The sequence below is a fragment of the Delphinus delphis genome, chromosome 4 (genome assembly GCF_949987515.2).
Source record: "Delphinus delphis chromosome 4, mDelDel1.2, whole genome shotgun sequence".
NCBI lineage: Eukaryota > Metazoa > Chordata > Mammalia > Artiodactyla > Delphinidae > Delphinus > Delphinus delphis.
Genome location: NC_082686.1, coordinates 753806 through 772819, shown reverse-complemented (window position 1 = coordinate 772819; position 19014 = coordinate 753806). Strand labels below are relative to the sequence as shown.

The 19014-nt window shown below is 50.5% G+C and overlaps 1 protein-coding gene across 10 annotated transcripts in view; it reads left to right on the top strand.

Annotated features, from left to right (window-relative positions):
* The window catches only part of PCBP3 (poly(rC) binding protein 3), a 213437-nt gene that overhangs the window by 168369 nt on the left and 26054 nt on the right, over nt 1–19014 (top strand). For all 10 annotated transcript variants that reach the window (XM_060009757.1, XM_060009754.1, XM_060009756.1 and 7 more), the window contains one exon: nt 17867–18021. In XM_060009757.1, the coding sequence (XP_059865740.1) occupies nt 17867–18021 (155 nt within the window). The remainder of the gene's footprint in view (nt 1–17866; nt 18022–19014) is intronic.

Here is a 19014-nt window from a genome sequence, read left to right as displayed (position 1 = left end):
GGTCCCGACGGGGTCCTGAGGATGGGGGTGGTGCTGCCCTGAGGGAGCCTGTGTGGCGGGGAGGCCGAGCTCCTGGTGTGAACTGGTGGGAGTGGGTTTCCCGGGACTGGCCCCCCTACTCGGAGCCTGCAGAGAGGGATGGCTCTGGGGGCGTTTCTCTGAGGACATTTTTCAGGCAAGTCCTGGACTGGCCAGCCTGCCTGCCGCCCAGGGAGCAGCCCTGGCACGAGTCGAGGGCACTCTTTGGGCCCCTGGTTACTAAGTGAAGGAGTCTGTTCCTGTCGGGCAGTGGGGCCCTGCTCTGTTCTTGCCTTGTGACGGACGCCACCTCAAATCCGAGATGAGCTCCGGGAGGGAACCCCGACCAGAGTGCCCCCAACCAACCTTTTTCCTCATAACTGGTTGGGTTTTACTTCTCCTTAAAAATCTCATGAGCTCAACTAATCTTGGCCTCTTTTGCTTTTCACGCTAACAGGGCAACACCATTTCTTTGGTTATGTTTATCTAAAATGATTCCCTGATTCCCGCATTTTTCTTGGTATAAATTACCCTCTATGTCCCTTTGTTGTAACAGAAGCTGGAAGTAAGAGCTCTGTGTCCCCCTTTTCCCCAGTGAAAAATGGCGCCCGGGGCACAGGCTTGAAACCAGTGCTTTGCTTTTTGGGGGCAGATGGTCTTGACCGTACTCAAGGCGCTTCTCCTGTCCTGTGTTGCCAGGGAGGCTGTGCAGTACGTTCAGTGCCTCCCAGCACCTGCCTCGGGGCTGGGGCCCAGCTCTGCGCTTCCCAGCTTGAGGCCTCGGCTCGTTGTGGCCTCCTGCCCCCAGCCCCCTGCCTGCCCCCAGCCCCCGCCCCGCATCCGGTCTGTGAGCTGGAGGGGCACTTCCCGGCAGGGCTGCAGGGAGGACTGTGCCTGCCACATGGTAAACGTCGTATCAGCTTTAGGTATTGGTATTGGTATTGTTTGTATGACTGTTTAGCTTATTAATCTTTTAATTTATTAATCATGTTGACAGAATTCCCGGTACTAAATTACCTGTCTACTCCAGGTGTAAACCTCACTGGGGTATTGTGATTAGTAGTCCTCCAACATTGCCAATTCTGTTTGTTAATATTTGACTCAGAGCTCCTAGCTGATCAGAGGCTGCAACTACTGGCCCACGGCAGGACTGGTTCCCCAGTGACGGGCCTGCTGCCCGCATGACTGCGGCTGTGCCTCCGCCTTGGGGGCTCCCAGGGGCTCTGCCTGGGCTGCACCTGCCTCTACACTCCGTGCTGTGCTGCGCACCCGGCTCATCCTGACGTCCTGGGCGGACGCCCACCACACACACGTGCAGGGACACGTCGCCGGACGGTGGGGTGGATAAGCACGGCTCCATCCCTGCCGTTTCCCTCCTGCCGGCCTCCAGTCTGCTGCACTGGGCCAAGTCGCACAACATCAGAAAACTCAAGCTGTTCTTGGACCGACGCCTGCAGAGCACCAAGTCTGCAGGCCCAAGGGGCGGGCTCCGTGCGCTCCTGCCCTGGTCTCCAACTTCTCCTGACGCGCGGCTCGCCTGCACTTGGCGCCCCGTCTAAGTGTCCCATCCCCCGTCCAGGGCAAGGGCAGGAGGGAGGCCACCCACGCTCCCCTTGGGGACTGTTCCCCAGCCTCTGGACCTTCACATCCCATTGGCCCGGAGGCCATGAGCGACTGTCCTCTCCTCTCCAGAAGAGGCGCTTTCGGCTCTCTGACCTACTTGGAGCACACGGCCGAGGGGCGGGGGAGGGACCGAACGTGGACTCAGCCTTTTGGACAGCCAGCGGACCAGCCTGCAGCTTGTTTGTCCACCAAACTGAGCCCCTGGAGGGTGAGGGATGCTCCTTGCTTGGTCCTGCATCCCCAGCACAGGCCCCTGCTAGGAACCGTGTGTTAGATGGACGGTCCCTGCCGTGATCAGCCTCCCACTGTGGCCAGAGGGTCCAGGGAAGGCAAACGGTGCACAGACAGGCTGAGCACCTGCTGTGTGCAGTGGCCGGCGCACAGAGAAGTCAGGCTCCGGGAGCCATGGCCCCGGAGGGTCAAGTCCACACCCGGGCCTCACCGCAGGACCAGAGTCGGGTCCCAGGGAGTCCCACCATCTCCGCAACAGAGGTGTTATTAATCTTGAAATGGGGTGTTTGAAATAATCGGAATGTTTGCAAGCCGTACGCTCTGATGTAGGTGACACCCTAGACCCTGGGCACTTCCCCAGATGCAGGACAGGAGTATCCCTGGGTGAAGCCCACACCTTCCCAGCAAGAGGAAAGACCCGCGCTCCACGGCCTCTGGAGCAGGGAAGGAGGTGAGCAGGCAGCCAGCCTCCCAGCCTGGCACGTTTGTCTGTCCAGACACCTGAGTGAGGAGCCGGCAGGCTGTGTGCAGCTCTCACTGAAGTCAGGTTGTGTCGGCCCGAGTGTCTTTCTAACATTACCTGAGACCGGCAAGAGCATCCTCCTGCAGAAGTCTCCCCTCCTCCCCAGCCTCAAGGACATGCTCCACACTGTGCGTCCTCCAGGAGCCAAAAGCAGCCAAGAAGCTCCGCGGGTTTGTGCAGTCCTGGCCTCCTGCAGCCTGATGGGGCAGTGAGCTGTTAAACAGGATAAATCAAGTGTGTGGGCCCTCCCCCCGCAGGGCCCCTCCACGGTCTCTCCCCGGCACAGCTGAGGCCCTGGGTGTAGCTCTGGACAAAGCACAGCTAACAGGGCAGAGCCGCCGTGCACGCGCCGCAGCCGTGCAGGCCTCAGATGGCACTTGGCTGGCGGGACTTCTCCAGCTCCCGTCTCTGGGCGAGAAATCTCGCGCTGACGCGTGCTGCACCTGTAGGCAGTGTGACTGCTGTAAAAGGGCTTCTGCTTTACTGTCCAAGTCTACTGGCCCTCCCCCGAGGAGAGTGCCTCAGGGCTCGGGCATCACATGCCACGTCCAAACGCGGGTCTCCCTTCTTCACATCTGAAACAAATGCTGTCAATGGCATATGTTTGACTAGTTCACAGTCTGCGGTCAGGCGCATGAGCTCTGGAGCCAACTTGCGGTCACTCAGTTTTGTGGGACTCATATGTAAAACAGGGCTGGGACTGGCCCTCCTGTGTTAGGACAGAGTGCATTTGCGTAAGTGCAAGCCTGTGTACTGTGTGCGGTTGGCTGCACGTTATAGCTACACGTCTTCTTAGGACAGTAGTTATGGTACTAGAACTCCTTTGATTTGAATATTCCTTTAAAAAAGAATGATTGGAAAATTTGCTTTATCAGAATTTCACTAAGTAGTACTGGTTATACCTAGATTTTGCCAAATTGAATCAATAGAAAAGATCAAATGAGGTTTTGGTTCTGGAGCAATGGCGTAAGCGACACCTACCAACTCACATCATAGTTACTGGTGAAAAACTACTGCTTTGCCCTAAAATCATCAACAAGACAAGGGTGTCTGCCCTCACCTCTCCTGCTGAACAGAGGACACAGCTCTAGCTAGTTCAGTATGACAAGTAATTAAAGGAAAAGGCATACAGATTGGAAAGGAAGAAATGAACCGTTTCTATTTGTAAAAAACACGATTGTCTACCTCGAAAATCCCATTAAGGCTACCAGAAAAACTCCTGGAACTAGTAATAATTAACAAGTTGTTAAGAAAGCAAGGTCTACATACAAAAGTCAATATTGTTCTATATACCATCAATGAACAATCAGAAACCAGAATTCAAAACACACCATTTACAGGAACTCCAAAGAGTGATATACTGGCTATACGTGTAACAAAATATGCACAGCATTTGTGTGCTGAAAACTAGAAAATACTGATGAGAGAAATCAAAGATCTAAATGAGAGACCTCCGTGTTCACAGCCGGGACGCTCAACATACGGCGCCAATGCTTCCAAGTGGGTCTGCAGGTTTAAGGCAGCTCCCGTCAGAGTCCCGGCAGGACTGTTTGTAGATGCAAACAAGATGATTTTTAAATTTATATGAAAACACAGAGGAACTAGTTAAACCAAGAGAATGTTTTAAAAGATTGAAGTTGGAGTCATTTTATGTCACCATAATGCTGCAGTAATCCAGACATTGTGGTATTGGTGGATGGATAGGCACCTACGTAATCAAACAGGGTAGAGTCAAGAATACACCCACACACATATGGACAACTGATTTTTGACAAAGGTAATAAAGCAATTTAATACAGAAAGGACAGTCTTTTCAAAACGTGGTGTTGAAACAATTGGCTAATGCATAGAACAAAACAAACCAACAAAAACCCTTGAACTTCACACCTTACGTAAAATTAACTCAAAATGGATCAAATATCCAAACGTAAAATCTAAAATTATAACCTATTTAAGAGAAAATATAGGAAAAGAAGGCTTGCTCATAAAAGATAAAAAATTTAAACAAAAGTCATAGAAGACAAAATTGAGAAGTTGTATTTCCTCACAATTAGAAGCATTTGCTTCATGAAAGATCCTGTTAAGATACGAAAAGACAAACCAGAGCCTCAGAGACGATCGTTGTAAATCACATATCCAGCAAAAGGCTGTGTCCACAGCATAAAGGCCAAGCCCTTTAACCTCCATGCAAAGAAAACAAGACAGTCCAGTTAGAAGATGGACAAAAGACCTGAGCACACGCTTCTCCAAACAGGGTGAGGAGATGGGAAATACGCACCTGGCTGGGTGTTCAGCACCATTCGCTGTCAGGAGAAGCAGGTTCCGTCGCAAGGAGACGCCACCACCGTCTATAAAAATGGCTGAAGTAAAACACTGACACCCCCAGGTGCTGACGGGAACAGAGTGCTGGGTCTGTCTTGCCCTGGGCAGGGGCGTGGGCGGGGGGCGGTTGGAGGGGTGGAAAACGGCACAGCTGCTCCCGCAAATAATTTGCCAGTTTCTTAAGAAGTTAAAGGTATACTTAACATATGATTCAATAATCAGTCGTGCTTTGCTGTGCAGCTGAAACTATCACAACATTGTTAATCAGCTATACTCCAATATAAAATAAAAAGTTAAAAAAAATCACAGTCCTGGGTATTTATCACAGAAAAATGCAACCTTGTGTTCACACAAAAACGTGCACCCTGTTGTTGCCAGCTGCTTTGTTTGTAATCCACCAGAGCCGAAACCAACCCAGATGTCCTTCGTGGGGTAACTGCATGCACAGGTCGTGGTGCAGCCATGCCCCCAGCCACCAAGATGAGCAGACTTCTGTTAGGTGCAGCAACTTGGGCTCTAGACCTCAAGAGCAGTATTATGCTGAGTGCATTTGTCTGATTGGATTTATATGAAGTTCTTGAAATGATACAATTGTAGCGACATAGAACAGATCAGGGCTTGCCTAGGAGAGTGAGAGGCTATGAAGGGACCACCTACAGAGCTCTGCATGGTGGTCCCACTTGTGTGCGTGGTTAGGGAAATCTACCCACGTGATAAAATTTCATAGACCCATACACCAAAAGAAGGGCGTGTACAGACTGGGGCCACTTAGGTAATAGTGTTTGACCAGCGTCCCTTACTGGTTTTGCTAATGCACTGCAGTTATGTGAAATGGAAGCTGGCTGAAGCGTACACGGAAACTCTGTATTATTTTTGCAGCTACTCATGAATCTAAAATTATTTCATAATTATACAACACACACGTATAATACACATACGCAGACATTAGAGTTGACAGTTATTAAATCTGAAATATAAGAGGTAAATTGTGTAAACAGATGTTAAAAGTAAGAGACGGTCAGAGTGGAAAAAAAAGCAAGATCAGTCTGTGCAGCCAGCAAGACACCAACATGAAATCTAATGCTCTTGGCGGGTTGACAGAAAAAGATACGTCACGTTAACACTGATCGAAACCAGGCTGCAGTGACTTCATTAATGTCAGAGGAAGGAGGCTTCCGGACGAGACGGTGACTGGGCTAGGAAGGACATCGTGTGAATGTAAAACGGTCGATTCTCCAGGAAGACACATCCGCCCCAGATGTACACACGTCACCTAACAGAGCCTCAAAACACACGAAACAGAACCTGATAGAACAGAGAGGAGGATAAATTCACGATTGTAGTTGGAGATCCAACTGCGCTTTCAGTGACTGACGGGACAAGTGGCCTTGCAGGACGCCACACCTGGCCGCAGAAGGGACATGTTCGTGGCACACAGGGTGTTCCCAAGGTGGACCGTGCTCTGTGTAAAAAAACCAAAAGCCTACCGAACTTAAAACAGTTGAAATCACAAAAAGTATATATTCTGACCAGAGTGAAACTGAACTAGAAATCAGTAACCAAAGGTATCTTAAAATTTTCAAAGTACTTGAAAATCAAAACACACACCTCTAAATAATGTGGTCAATGTGCTCTATCAAAGGAATTTAGGAAATATTTTGGAATATGGGGAAATAATATAATATATATAATAAACGCACATCTCTAAATTGGTAGGAATCAAGGAAGTCAGTGCCTCTAGAGAAACCTATGGCATGAAATGCTAACATGAGCAAACGTCTGCAAACAACTACCCAAGTTTTACCTTAAGGAACTAAAAGAAAAGAAAAGGCAAGCAGAAGGGAGGAAATAGTAAAGCAAGATCAGAAACCAATGAAATTGAAAACAAACTCACTTTTCCAATTGGACCAACTCAGATGAAGAGAGAATGTGGAAGAGAGGGGCAGCTTGGTTGGCCGCGGTTCGCTCTGCTTCCTGGTACCTTTCTGCATCCTTTGTTGGCCTCACAAGACATGTTCCTTCGTGAGTGTTTCCTCTGCCCTCTCCTGGGAACTGGTGGGTTTGCGAACCAGCCTGAGCCTGGGAGGGAGGAGGGTAAGGTCATGCAGCCTGGACGGGTCCCCAGCTGGCCGTGAGGGAGGAGGCCCCTGTGTCCCGGCTCTGCCTGGAAGCTGGGCCTCGTCCTGCCCTCGGCTGTGTGTGTCCCCAGGGAGCCCCTCCCATGCCAACACACAGCAGACCCTCACTGGTGACCAGGTGAATGAACGAGAGTGGATGGGGAGAAATGGAAATATCATCTTGGACGTTCCATGAGTACTTGAGTTTAGAAATCGCTGAATTCTGATTCCAGAGTACCGTGTGAGGCCCTAGAAATGGAGCTGGGCTTGGTGTCCACTGCACGTGCTCACCCCGTCTTTAAGTAGGTACTGAATGGGCTTCTGCTCACGGTGGCCCGGGAATGGCGCTGGGAACTGCTGGTTCCGTGTTGAATGAAGGAGATGAACGTGTCCTCTGCCCGCAGGCCAGGGCTGTGGTGGTACGGGGCACAGGAGAGAGGGGGCGCTAGCGGCTGGGGGTGCAGGTGGAGGCCTGGCAGGGTGTGCCCTCGGCAGAAGGGCCCAGACCCCGGGCAGGCTGGAGCTCAGTCTGTCGCAGGAAGGGAGGCCACCGAGGCTGGGTGGAGGACAGCAGAGTGGAGGCCGAGGCAGGCAGTGATCTGTTCATTTCTGTAATTTTGTCATTTCAAGAATGTTGTGTAAGTGGAGTCATAGAGCGTGTGACCTTTGGGGACTGGCTTTTTTCACTCAGCCGCATTCTCCGAGGTCCCTCCCGTTGCTGAGAGCGTCAGCAGCTTGTTCCGCTTTGTGGCGGAGTAGGTTCCGCGTGTGCGGTCCCTGTCGCGCTGCCCCTGGCAGGGATGCACCGTGACTGGCTAACCAGCCACTGGATGAAGGTGCTGCTTCCTGTTTTTGGCAATTACAGATAAAATCACAGCCTTTTGTGAGGGCATAAATTGTTATTGCTCTATAGTAAATGCCCAGGGGTGCCACCACCAGGTCGAATGGTAGTTGCGTGTTTAGTTTTCTAAGACACTGCCAAACCGTCTTCCAAGTGAGCAGAGGCCACATCCCCGCAGCCTCCGAGTGGCCTGCCCGCCGCTCCGCCTGCTCTCCGGGCTTGGCGTGGCCTCTGCTGTTTACTGTGGCCGTTGTGACACGTGAGCGTTGGCCCCTCCCGTGGTGTTAATTTGCATCTCCCTGATGGCTAATGATACTGAACATCTGTCTTCTCATGTGCTTGTTCGCCGCCTGTCTATCCTCTTTGGTGAAATGTCTGTGTCTTGTGCCCGTTTTCTAATTGGATTGTTTCGTGTTTACTGTTGAGTTTGATCATTATATATGCTTTAAACTAGTTCCGTGTTGGGTGTGTAGTTTGCAAATATTCTCTCCCAGTCTTGGCTTGTCTTTTCATCCTCTTAATTTTTTTTTTGGCGAAGCACAGGCCTTTAGTTTTGACACATCTCATTTATCAGTTTCCCTTTTGTATATCGCGCTTTTAGTGTCGAGTCTAAGAACTCTGCCTTACCGTGGACCCTTAGGATTTTTCCTTTTCTTTTCTGAAAGTTTCGTTGCTTTACATTTTACATTTAAGTCTGTGATCCTTTTTGAATTAATTTTTATATAAGGTATAAAGTTTAGTTCAAAAAGTCCATTTTTGCCTACGGATGTCCAGTTGCTCCAGCACCATGTGTTGAAAAAAGCTGTCTTTCCTCCGTTGAACTGCTTTTAGATCTTTGTCAAAAATCAGTTGGGCATATTTGTGTGGGTCTGTTTCTGGGTTCTGTATCTGCTCCATTGGTTTTCTCCACCAACACCACAGGCTTGATTACAGCAGCTGTATAATAAGTCTTGAAATCGGGGAGACCAGTTCCTTCTACTTAATTTTCCTTTGTCAGAATTGTTTTAGCTATTCTAGTTCCTTTGCCTTTCCGTATAGATTTTACAATGATCTTGTCTGTATCTCTGAAACTCTTGCTGGAATTTTAATAGGAATTATGTTAAAGCTGTATGTCAACTTGGAGAGAACTGACATCTTTACTATGATGAGTCTTGCAATCTGTGTTCTGTCTCTCCATTTATTTAGATCTTAAATTTCTTTGAACATTTTGTAGTTCTCAGCATATAAGTCCTACACGTTTTGTTAGATTTACACCTAAGTAGTTCATGTCATCTGCAAATAGGGACAATTTTATCTTTTCCTCTCATTACCTTTCCTGCCTTTTTGAACTAACTGAACTCCCCTGACTGTGTGAGTAATGGCCGTGAAAGGAGAGATGTTGTGACTTGCTCTAAGGGGAAAGGATTTAACCCTAAGTGTGATGTTGGACGAAGGTCTTTTTGTACATGCTCTTTATCGAGTTGAGGAAGTTCCCTTCTATTCCTGTGTTTTTTCCTGAGAGTTTTTATCACGAGTGGGTGTTGAATTTTGTCAAGTGCCTTTCTGCACAATATAATCCAGTGATATCTTCTTTAGGTCTGTCAACATGATTGATTACACGAGTTGACTTTTAAATACTGCACCAGCCTTGCATCGCTGGAAGAATGGGCATAGTGTATAATTCTTATTGTATACTGATGAATTCTATTTGCTAATGTTTTTAAAGGATTTTTGCACCAATATTCTTGAGGGCCGTTTCCTCCTTTTGTACCGTCTTTTGTACCATCTTTTGTACTGATTTTTGTATCAGGCTAGTACTAGCTTCCTCAAATGAATTGGAAACTATTTCTCTTCTCTTCTGTTTTCTGAAAGAGATTATGTAGAACTGGTATTAATTCTTCTTAAAACTGTTGGTAGAATCCTCTAGTGAAACCATCTGGATCTGGAGAATTTTTGCAGGGGAGTTTTAAGATTATGAACCCAATTTCCTTAACAGTTATGTAGGGCTATTCAAATTATCAGTTTCATATTGGATGAGTTGTGGTAGTTTGTCTTTTTCAAAGAGTAGGTCAGTTTATCTAAGTCAATTTATTTGTGTAGAGCTGTTCTTAGTGTTCCTTTGTTATCCCTTTGATGTATGCAAGGTTCTTAGCAATAGCTCCTGATTCATTCCTTATAATGATGTTTTGTCTTCTTTCTTTGTCGATCGTCCTAGAAGTCTGTCAATTTTATTGACCTTTTCAAAGAATCAACTCTTTATTTTATTGATTTTCTCTGGTTTTTCTGTTTCCAACTTTAATTATTTCTGTCTTATTTCCTTCCTTCTGTTTGCTTGAATTTATTTTGTTCTTTTTCCAGATTCCTCAAATGAGAGCTTAGATTATTAGTCTGAGACTTTTTCTCTTTTCTGATGTATGTATTTTGTGTTATAAATTTCCCTCCAGGCAGTGCTTTACTTGTGATTTACAATTTTTGATATGTTGTATTTTTTTTAGGTATGTATCTTTATTCAGGTATACATTATACATTCAGGTCAACATATTTTTATAACCCTTGAGATTGCCTCTTTGACCCGAGGATTATTTAAATGGGTGTTGTTTTAGTTTCCATGTGCTTGGAGATTTTTCTGTTATTTCTATTATTGATTTCTAGTTTGATTCTTTTGTGATCTGAGAACACACCATATGATTTTTTTTTTTTTTTTTTTTTTTTTTTTTTTTTTTGCGGTACGCAGGCCTCTCACTGCTGTGGCCTCTCCCGTTGTGGAGCACAGGCTCCGGACGCGCAGGCTCAGCGGCCATGGCTCACGGGCCCAGCCGCTCTGCAGCATGTCGGATCTTCTCGGACCGGGGCACGAACCTGTGTCCTCTGCATCGGCAGGCGGACTCCCAACCACTGCGCCACCAGGGAAGCCCCATACCATATGATTTTGAGTCTTTTAAATTTGTTGAGGTTTGTCTTATGGCCAAGGATATGTTCTGCCTTGGTATATATTCTGTGTGTGTTCTGCTGGTGCCAGACGTGCTGTAAATGTTGACTAGGTCCAGTTAGTTGGTCGATGGTGGTGTGAGTTCTGTATCCCTGCTGGTTCTCTGCCTAGCTGTTCTTTCAGTTGCTGAGACGGTGTGGAAATCTCCAGCTGTAATTGTGGATTTCTGTATTTTTCCTTTCAGTTCTGTCAGTCTTCACATATGTCACTGTCCTAGTGTTGGATTCATACACTTTTAGGATTGCTTGCTATTGCTTCTTCATGGGTTGACTCGTCTTTATATAATGCCTCTCTCCATCTCTGATGATTTTCATTGCTCTGAAGTCAACATTATCTGGTGTTACTATAGCCACTCCTGCTTTCTTTTGGTTAGTGGTTGTGTGACACATCTTTTCCGATCAGTTTATTTTCAGTCTGCTTACATCTTTCTATTTGAAGTGAATGAGTTTCTTATCGACAGCATATGGTTGAGTCATTTTTCTTAATCCACTCTGCCATTCTGTTTTTTTAATTGGTAAATTTAGACTATTTACATTTCATGTAATTATTGAGATGTTAGGGCTTCAGTTTGCCATTTCGTTTTTTGTTTTCTGTTTTTTCTACCTATGTTTTGTTTCTCTGTTTCCTTATTTCCTGCCTTCCTGTGGGTTACTCAACATTTTTTTAATAATTCCATTTTGACTTATTGACAGTGTTTTTCAGTATCCCCTTTGTGCAACTTTTCAGTGTTGCCCAGATATTACATTATATACATATAACATAGGCGTTGTGCTCTTGAAAGGAGGCATTGCCTCCACTTCCTCACCGTTACCGCCCATGTCTGCCCTGCCCCCAACTCACTGCCTCCTCCCGATTTCTTTCACAAAAGGAGAAAAGCAGGCCCGGGGTTATGTGGTTGGTTCGTTCCTATTACTGGCAGCCTCCCAGAATTCCTAACAGATCGAGTGGGGGAAGAGTTGGAGTGGGATTATGACCAGTGGCTCCCAAACACGGCCTTGCTCAAAAGGAGTCTGGAGAACCTTAAATGCAGCTTCTAGGCCCACCTGGGTCTCCTGAATCGGGCTCTGAGGGGTGGCACACACACACCTCGACTTCAGTGCCAAGGTCTCCATGCTCATCGTAAGATGGCCAGGTGAGCCCTAGGCCACCAGCCGAGCCCTGGAATACCAGGTGCATCAGTGTCTCCTTTCCCAGACCTGAATCTTGCAGGTACACCACCCTCCTGGGATGGGATGAACTGTGTAGCCACTGCCCTCTGAGCAGTTCTGGGAGTTGGGGCAACAGTCCTTCTCAGAGCTCCCCCCAGGAGCACAGACAGCCCCCAAGTGCTGCTGCCTGAGGACTCAGCCTGGCCTGTGACTGACACCCAGAGGGCTCCACATTGGGTGGGGGTGTCTCTCCCGTTCCTCTGGCTCCTGTCTCACCATAAGGATTTCTTGACAGGCCCGTCCGTCCCTCAAGAAGGTGCCCTGTTTACTTCTCTTTGTAGGACAGCACAGTGCCTGGAGCTTAGTAATTGCCCAGGAAATATTTGTTGAATTAACAAAGTTATTTATTACCAGTTACCTACGAGGCAAATTTCAACCTGCATCTTGCATTTATGTGTTCTTGTAGGAAAGGACAGGGGCGGGGACCAGCCAGCACCGGCTCTGGTACTGGTCTTTGACGCCCTGTCTCCTGTGCCCTATCCAGCAGGGCTGTGCCACAGCGGGGTGGGGGGGCGGGGGGGCGTGTGGCTTCACCAGGCAAGCGTCCCTGGAGGGCCATCAGAGGCGTTCTCAGGAGTCTTCCTGTTGGGCTGCTGAGCAGCAGCATAGCCCTCTGCAGGGACCAGGCACTTGACATCACAGGTAACCTCACCTCCTGCCGCTTCCTAAACACAGCTTCAGCAGTTTGCCCAGAGCCCCCCATTGATGCCGACTTCCCAAATCCACCAGGAGGTTTAAGTGAAAAGTAAATGAGTGTATTTTACACACGTGAACAGAATCTGTACATGTGCTGATTATAAAGTTAGCATGTCGAATAGCCCTTATGTTCGCTTCCCGAATGGACACCGAGAGGTGGTGGCTGGTGGGGGCAGCAGAGTGCAGGCCGGAAAGCTCAGAGGCGCTGCGGGGCCAGCGGAGCGGGAGAGGGGCATGCTCGTCAGATGCAGGCACGCCCCGCGACTGCCAGCGACGGCAGCACAGACGCCACGCCCTCTGTGTGTGTTTCCTTTGACCGGAGAAGAGTCCACTCACACAAGCCTGGGTATGTTTAGAAATCGTCGGGATTCTGCCGTCCACCCCATCCTGCCCAGATCTGAGTGGGGGCACTGTCGGCCGGGCTCAGCGGGGCTCCTCCACACTCAGGCTGGCCTTTTCTGCAGGCAGGCTCCGCAGCCTGGACCAGCCGCGCAGCGAATGTGAGGCTCTGTCTGCTCCCCTAGTGTCACGTCGGCCCGTTTTCCCTCCCAAGGGAATCGCAGTGCCCCCGGGAGACCCGCTCTCCCCACCGCTCGCCTGGACCTTAGTCTCCCCACCAAAGTGCAAGCGGCAGGACTTGGAAATGTCCGCAGACACGTGTTGCTGGACGTGCCCCTCGGCTCTGAGTGTACACCCATCTGTGGCCCCAACGTCCTTGAGGGAAGGACACGAGGTTTTATGTAGACACAGGGGATTGCAGTGTCACAAAACCTGCCTCCATCCCCCCAGATCTCCCCAGCCTGGCATCCTGGGGCAGGTGCCCTTGAAAACCAGGGGGCGCTCTTACACGCGGATGTAGCACGTGGCTGCTTCTGCCCTGCCTGGGCGTTGAGGCCAGCTCCTGGCCCTGGTTCCCCTGGTGACCCCAGTGCAGGACCCACACCAGGGCAGCCGGAGTCCTTCCTTGGGACGCCACAGATGTGGACTGAGGGTCCCTTCCCGGTGCTGGGTGACATCGGCTGAGGACACTGGGATCTATGGCAGGGCGCCTGCAGGCTTTCTGCACAGGAGAGATCAGAGCAAATGTGAGACCCGGGCTGCGGGGGGAGGGCTGCGGGTTCCCATCCCGGGCCTTGTCCCTGCGGCCACCCTTCCCTTAACTCTAGCCTCAGGCTTTGCGTCAGCGGGACGAGGTGACTCGGCTCCTCCAGCCGAGGAGCCGAGCAAAGCAGTCGAAATGGATTTGTGTCTCCCGTGCACTGGAAGCGGGTGGTCAGATTTGGATGATTTCCTCATAGATGGGACTGAACCGAGGAGGGCACCCTGGCCACGTGCAGGATCCCGCCCGTGAAATCGGGAAGAGCCGTGCGGCTCGGAGACGGGCCGGGCCTTCAGGTTGGTCTGAGGCAGCGCCTAGATCTCCTCCACCCTTGGCTGGTGGGTGTTGGCTGTGCTGCCCCCGGAAGTGACCAGGTGCCGCCAGCACTCACTCTGTGACCCACACAGGAAGCGCTCTCGTCACTGTCACGCGGTGTCAGGGCTGCATTCCACTGCCTGGCCCTCGACCCAGAAACGATGACAGTTACACAACCAAGGGACACGGACACTGATGTCATCGTTATGACTGTACAGCCTGTGTTCAGGAAGCAAGAGGAAGGTCGAGTGTGTTCAGTGGAGACGTGATGACACAGAAGAGGACGCGTGCCAGGCTTCTGGGGGTGACACTGCAGGAGCCGAGATGCCAAGTGCACTGGATGGTCAACAGCAGAGCGGCCCATCCAGTGAGTCAGAGGAGAAATGGCACGTCACGGAGTGAGACCCAGGGACAGAGGGCAGAGCCTGACATGCCTGCAGATGGAGGCCCTCCCTGCGCGGGAAGCAGAATATATGCTCGAGCAAACAATGGCTGCAATTTTCCGAATTTGATGAACATTCTAAGACTGCAGATCCAAGAAGTTCAGTGAAGCCCCAAGAACAAAAACACAAGGCACAGCATAATAACATAATTGCTCAGAGCAGTGATTAAGAGAAACACCTTTAAATATGCTAGAGAAAAGGAGGTTACGTTCAGAGGACAAAGGGGAGACTGCCGTAGACCCCTCCGGACACAGTGCGGTGAGGAGGGAAGGGCAGCACGGCCCACCTGGAATTCTGCACCAGGTGTGACAGGCTTCAAAAGAAGGTGACTGTCCAGACACACCCAAAGCTGAGAGAACTCATCACCAGCAGACCTGCCCCACACAAATATCAAGGGAAATTCTCACAGTAGAAGAAAAATGATAGCAGAGCTACATGGTCGAGCATGAAAGACACTTTTGTTATCGTCCAAATCCCTTTATTGGGATCAATCCCTAATTGATCCCTTTATTGGGATCAATCCCTAATTGACTGTTTAAATTTCAAAAATAAAGTACTGTAGGATCTATAACATAGGCGGAACTAAAATGTGTGGCAGTAACAGGGCAAAGGCCGAGAGGAGAAAGGAGAACACGCTGCTGTCGGGTTGTCCTGCACCCGTCAGGCGGCGACGCCACAGCTCATGGGCTGAGTCAGGTTAGAGGTCTGTGCCTAAGCCCTGAAGCCACTGCCTGGGTGACAACACCCAGAGTGGACACTAGTAAGTGAACGAAGGAGACGAGGTGGAATCACAAAGTGTATGCAGTTAATCCAAAACGTGGCAGAGGAAACATAGACACGGGGCAACGAAGAACAGATGGTGGAAGCAGAAAACAAATAGTGGAATGATAGACCTAAACTCAACCATATCAACAATCACTGTGAATCGTCCTAACACCCCCAATTAAAAGGCAGATTGTCGAGAAAGATTAAAAAGTTTCTTGGAGGCAACTATATGTTGCCTACAAGAAACTCACTTTGAATATAAAGACACAAATAAATTAAAAATAAGAGGTGGAAGAAGAGACACCATGCTAACACTAATCAGTAGTAAGGTCGGGTGTCTGTATTCATGTCAAAGTAGATTTCAGAGCCAAGAATATTACCAGAGATAAAGAAGGATCTTTCATAATGGTAAAGGGGTCAATTCATCCACAGAACGTAACAATGCTAGATGTTACGATGCTAACGATGGAGCTTAAAATACATGAAGCAAAAAAAGATAGAACTGCAGGAGAAACAGACAAATCCACAATCACAGTCAGAGACGTCAGCATCCCTACCCAATATTGGGATAAGCGGACAGAAAAGCAGGCCCAGCCGTCTAGCTCTACTGACATCTGTAGAGCATCCCACCCAGTCACACAAGATAGACCACGTCTGGTCCATAAGCAATTCTCAATCAATTTAAAATATCTCAAGTATTACAAGATATGCTGTCTAACTTTAATGGAATTAAATTTGAAATCAACAGAAGAAAGCTATCTAGAAAATCTCCAAATATTTGAAAACTCGATAACACACGTCAAAATATCCCATGAATCAAAAAAGAAATCAAAAGAGAAATTAAGTCTTTTGGAATGAGTGGACAGAAAGCACAAATATAAAACTTTGTGGGATGCAATGAAAGCCACATGTAGAGAGAAATTTATAGAACTAAACACTGTATTAGGCCAAAAGTAAGATTTTACAACCATGCCACCAGCTTCTTCCTCAAGACACTAGAAAAGAGGAATAAATCGCGGACCCTGCCCCCGTGTCAGGACTTGGTAACAAATGGGGTGGGTCGGGGGACCGTGTCTGCTTCTCCTCTTCCTCTCATCAAGTGGAGTAAAGTGCATTAAATCCCCAGCGTGAGGAGGACAGAAGGAGGGGTCCTCGCTGGCGAGAGGGATCCGCCAGTTTCTGGACACCAAGTGTGGGGAGGAGTGAGTCTCAGGAGGGCTTTTTCTGATGAACTGGCCGCCTGGCTGGGTGTGGACGGCTGTACCCACAGGAGTGCAGCTGCTGCCTCCTGCAGAGCTTCCCTGGCAGCCACAGAGGTGGGAAGCAGGCCCAGCACACTTGGGGTGGCCTCTGATGGGAGGTGTCCCGGGTCCTGGCGGGATGGCCAGAGGATGCCCCCACCTTCCCGGCACCCCTCGCCTGCCATCTCAGGGTGGGTTCTTCAGGGTCGGGGGTACTGAGTCCGGTTGACCTGAACAGCCCCTGGGGATGCTTCTGTGGCCAGGGTCCACAGAGGCCTGGGATGCCCACTCGTGGCCACGTGAAGCAGGCCGGCGCTCACTGGCCCGTGTGACTGATGGTGGCTGACAGCCTGCAGCCTGGAGCGCCCCTGGCGCTCGCTGACCCACTTTCTCCACCGTGGGCTGGAAACATTTACATAACAGATGGCCCCAGACCCTGGAGGAGATGTTTCTAATTAAAAAGGAGGCGCGGCGTCCCCGCCTGGCCCCCCCGCCGTCCGGTTCATCGGTGCAGGTACCTGAGCCTTGGCACGCACCCTGAGCTCAGGAAGGGCTTTGCAGGGCTGCTGCAGGGTGTCTGCGTGGCAGGGAGCCATGTCTATTTGGTGCCACTCCGATCGTTTGAACTCGGGCCTGGACCCTGTGCGGACCTTGGGCGGGGGCCTCTCGTCTTTGTCCTCCGCACAGTCAGGCTGAGTCACCGGCACACGCGCCTCGCTCTCCAGCCGTCCTCAGGTCCGCTACTGTGACCATTCCTTGCCTGTAAATCTTAAAACGGAGCCTAAATGTTGCCTGGAGGGTGAAGTGCTGAACCGATACACTGCAGAAATGATACAATAAGCGGACCCGTGCTATGGGATGTAAGGCATCTTCTGAAAACTTTCTAAAGGGGGACTCTCAGCTGTTTGGCCGTTTAGTTAATAGAGACTGAATCCACTTTAGAACGAGGATAACTAGGGAATCTCGACTAGACGTAAAGGGAACACAGATCTGTAATCTCCTGGCTTTTTAAGGGTGAAGGGGAGGATTCTGGCACCAGCGTGGTGGGAAATGGGCAGACCCAAGGTGACAGCTGAGCAGACACTCCCCAGACACACAGGGGTCCCCAGGCTTGCTGGTCACCCCTTTTCCCCTCCAGCGGCTGAGGGAGCTGGTCCGGAGTCCCTCATCACAGAGGTGACACTGAGGCCCAGGACCATGCGTTAGTCAGCACTGATGCCAGGTCACTCGCTGGCGGGCTTTCCCCAAGGCCCACCCCCCTGCCATGTACCCCAGGCCCCCACAGGTGCCACACCTTGAGTGCCGGGACCAGCCCTTCCTCGCGCTGACTGGGGTGCCCAGGAAGCCTCTGCCTTTCCCCAGCAGCGATGCTGAAGGCGGCAGCCCACCGACCCACCCACCCGCCCAGGCCCGGTCGTACAGGCCCGGTCACCTGACGTGTGCCTTCCCTTGCCAGGTGACACCATCTGGGCCCCATCTGTCCTTCCTCACGGCACCCTCGGCACCTTGAGCCACCACCCCCAGCTACATTTTGGAAGAAAGATGGAGTCCAAGGTCTCAGAAGGTGGCCTGAACGTGACGCTGACCATCCGCCTGCTGATGCACGGCAAGGTACGGGGGGGGGGGGGGGGGGGGGGGGGGGGCGGGGGGGCGGGAGAGGGGAGGGGAGGCACGCCCACCGCACGCCCACCGGAGAGGGGAGGTACGGGGGCGGGAGAGGGGCGGGGAGGCACGCCCACCGCGGGGGCCTTGGTTTCATATGAGGCTTTTAAATTCTAAGCAACCTCCGACTCCAAATGACGTTTCTCCCAGAACCTTTCGCGACTGAGCTGCCCGCCTGCTACCCCATCCCCTGTGCCCTAGTGTGTTTTCTACATGCGAGGGCATTCTCCTCCAGGACACTAACACTGATGCACACGTGCCGGCCAGGGGGCTAGGGCCCCACTCAAGTGCACCGGTCATCCCAGGGCTGCCCTTCAGACAGGCGCTCCCCACGCTTCCTTTGCCTTTTGCTTTGAAAGCAAAGTTCCCACCCAGTTCTTTTGTAGAAAGAATGTCCCTCACTTTGGCTTTTTCTGACGTTTCCTCACCATTGGCAGGAGTGTCACAGAAGCTTTCCTATCAGGTAGTCCAGATTTCAGGGTGTCACTTGGTGGGGGGCAACTGCCGGGCATCTCCCCAACTCCTCTTCCACAGTCATCAGGGCGTCTTTGCTGGCGGGTACTTAGGTGCTGTGTGAACGTCCTGTGTGCCACCCTTGCTTCAATCATGGCTTCCTGGACGCAGGGTTTGCTGTTTCGTTCACATCACCCCCCACGCTGTCCCCACGCTGTCCCCGCACTGTCATTATTAGTTTTGATGCTCACATGGTCCCTGACTTGGCGTGGTTGCCCCACCAAGCTGGCGTGTGTCCTCCTGGGGGGCCCCACCGTTCTGGCTGCACATCCTCTCTGCATACCGCTGTTGCTCATCCTTACTTTCCTGCTGGTCCTGGAATCAGCCGTTTCTGTAGAGAACCCAACTCTCTTGAGTGGAGGATGGTGGGATGGTGTTAGAGCCCAGAGGTGGGCACGTGGGGTGCTCACGGCTTTTGGGCTACTGTGG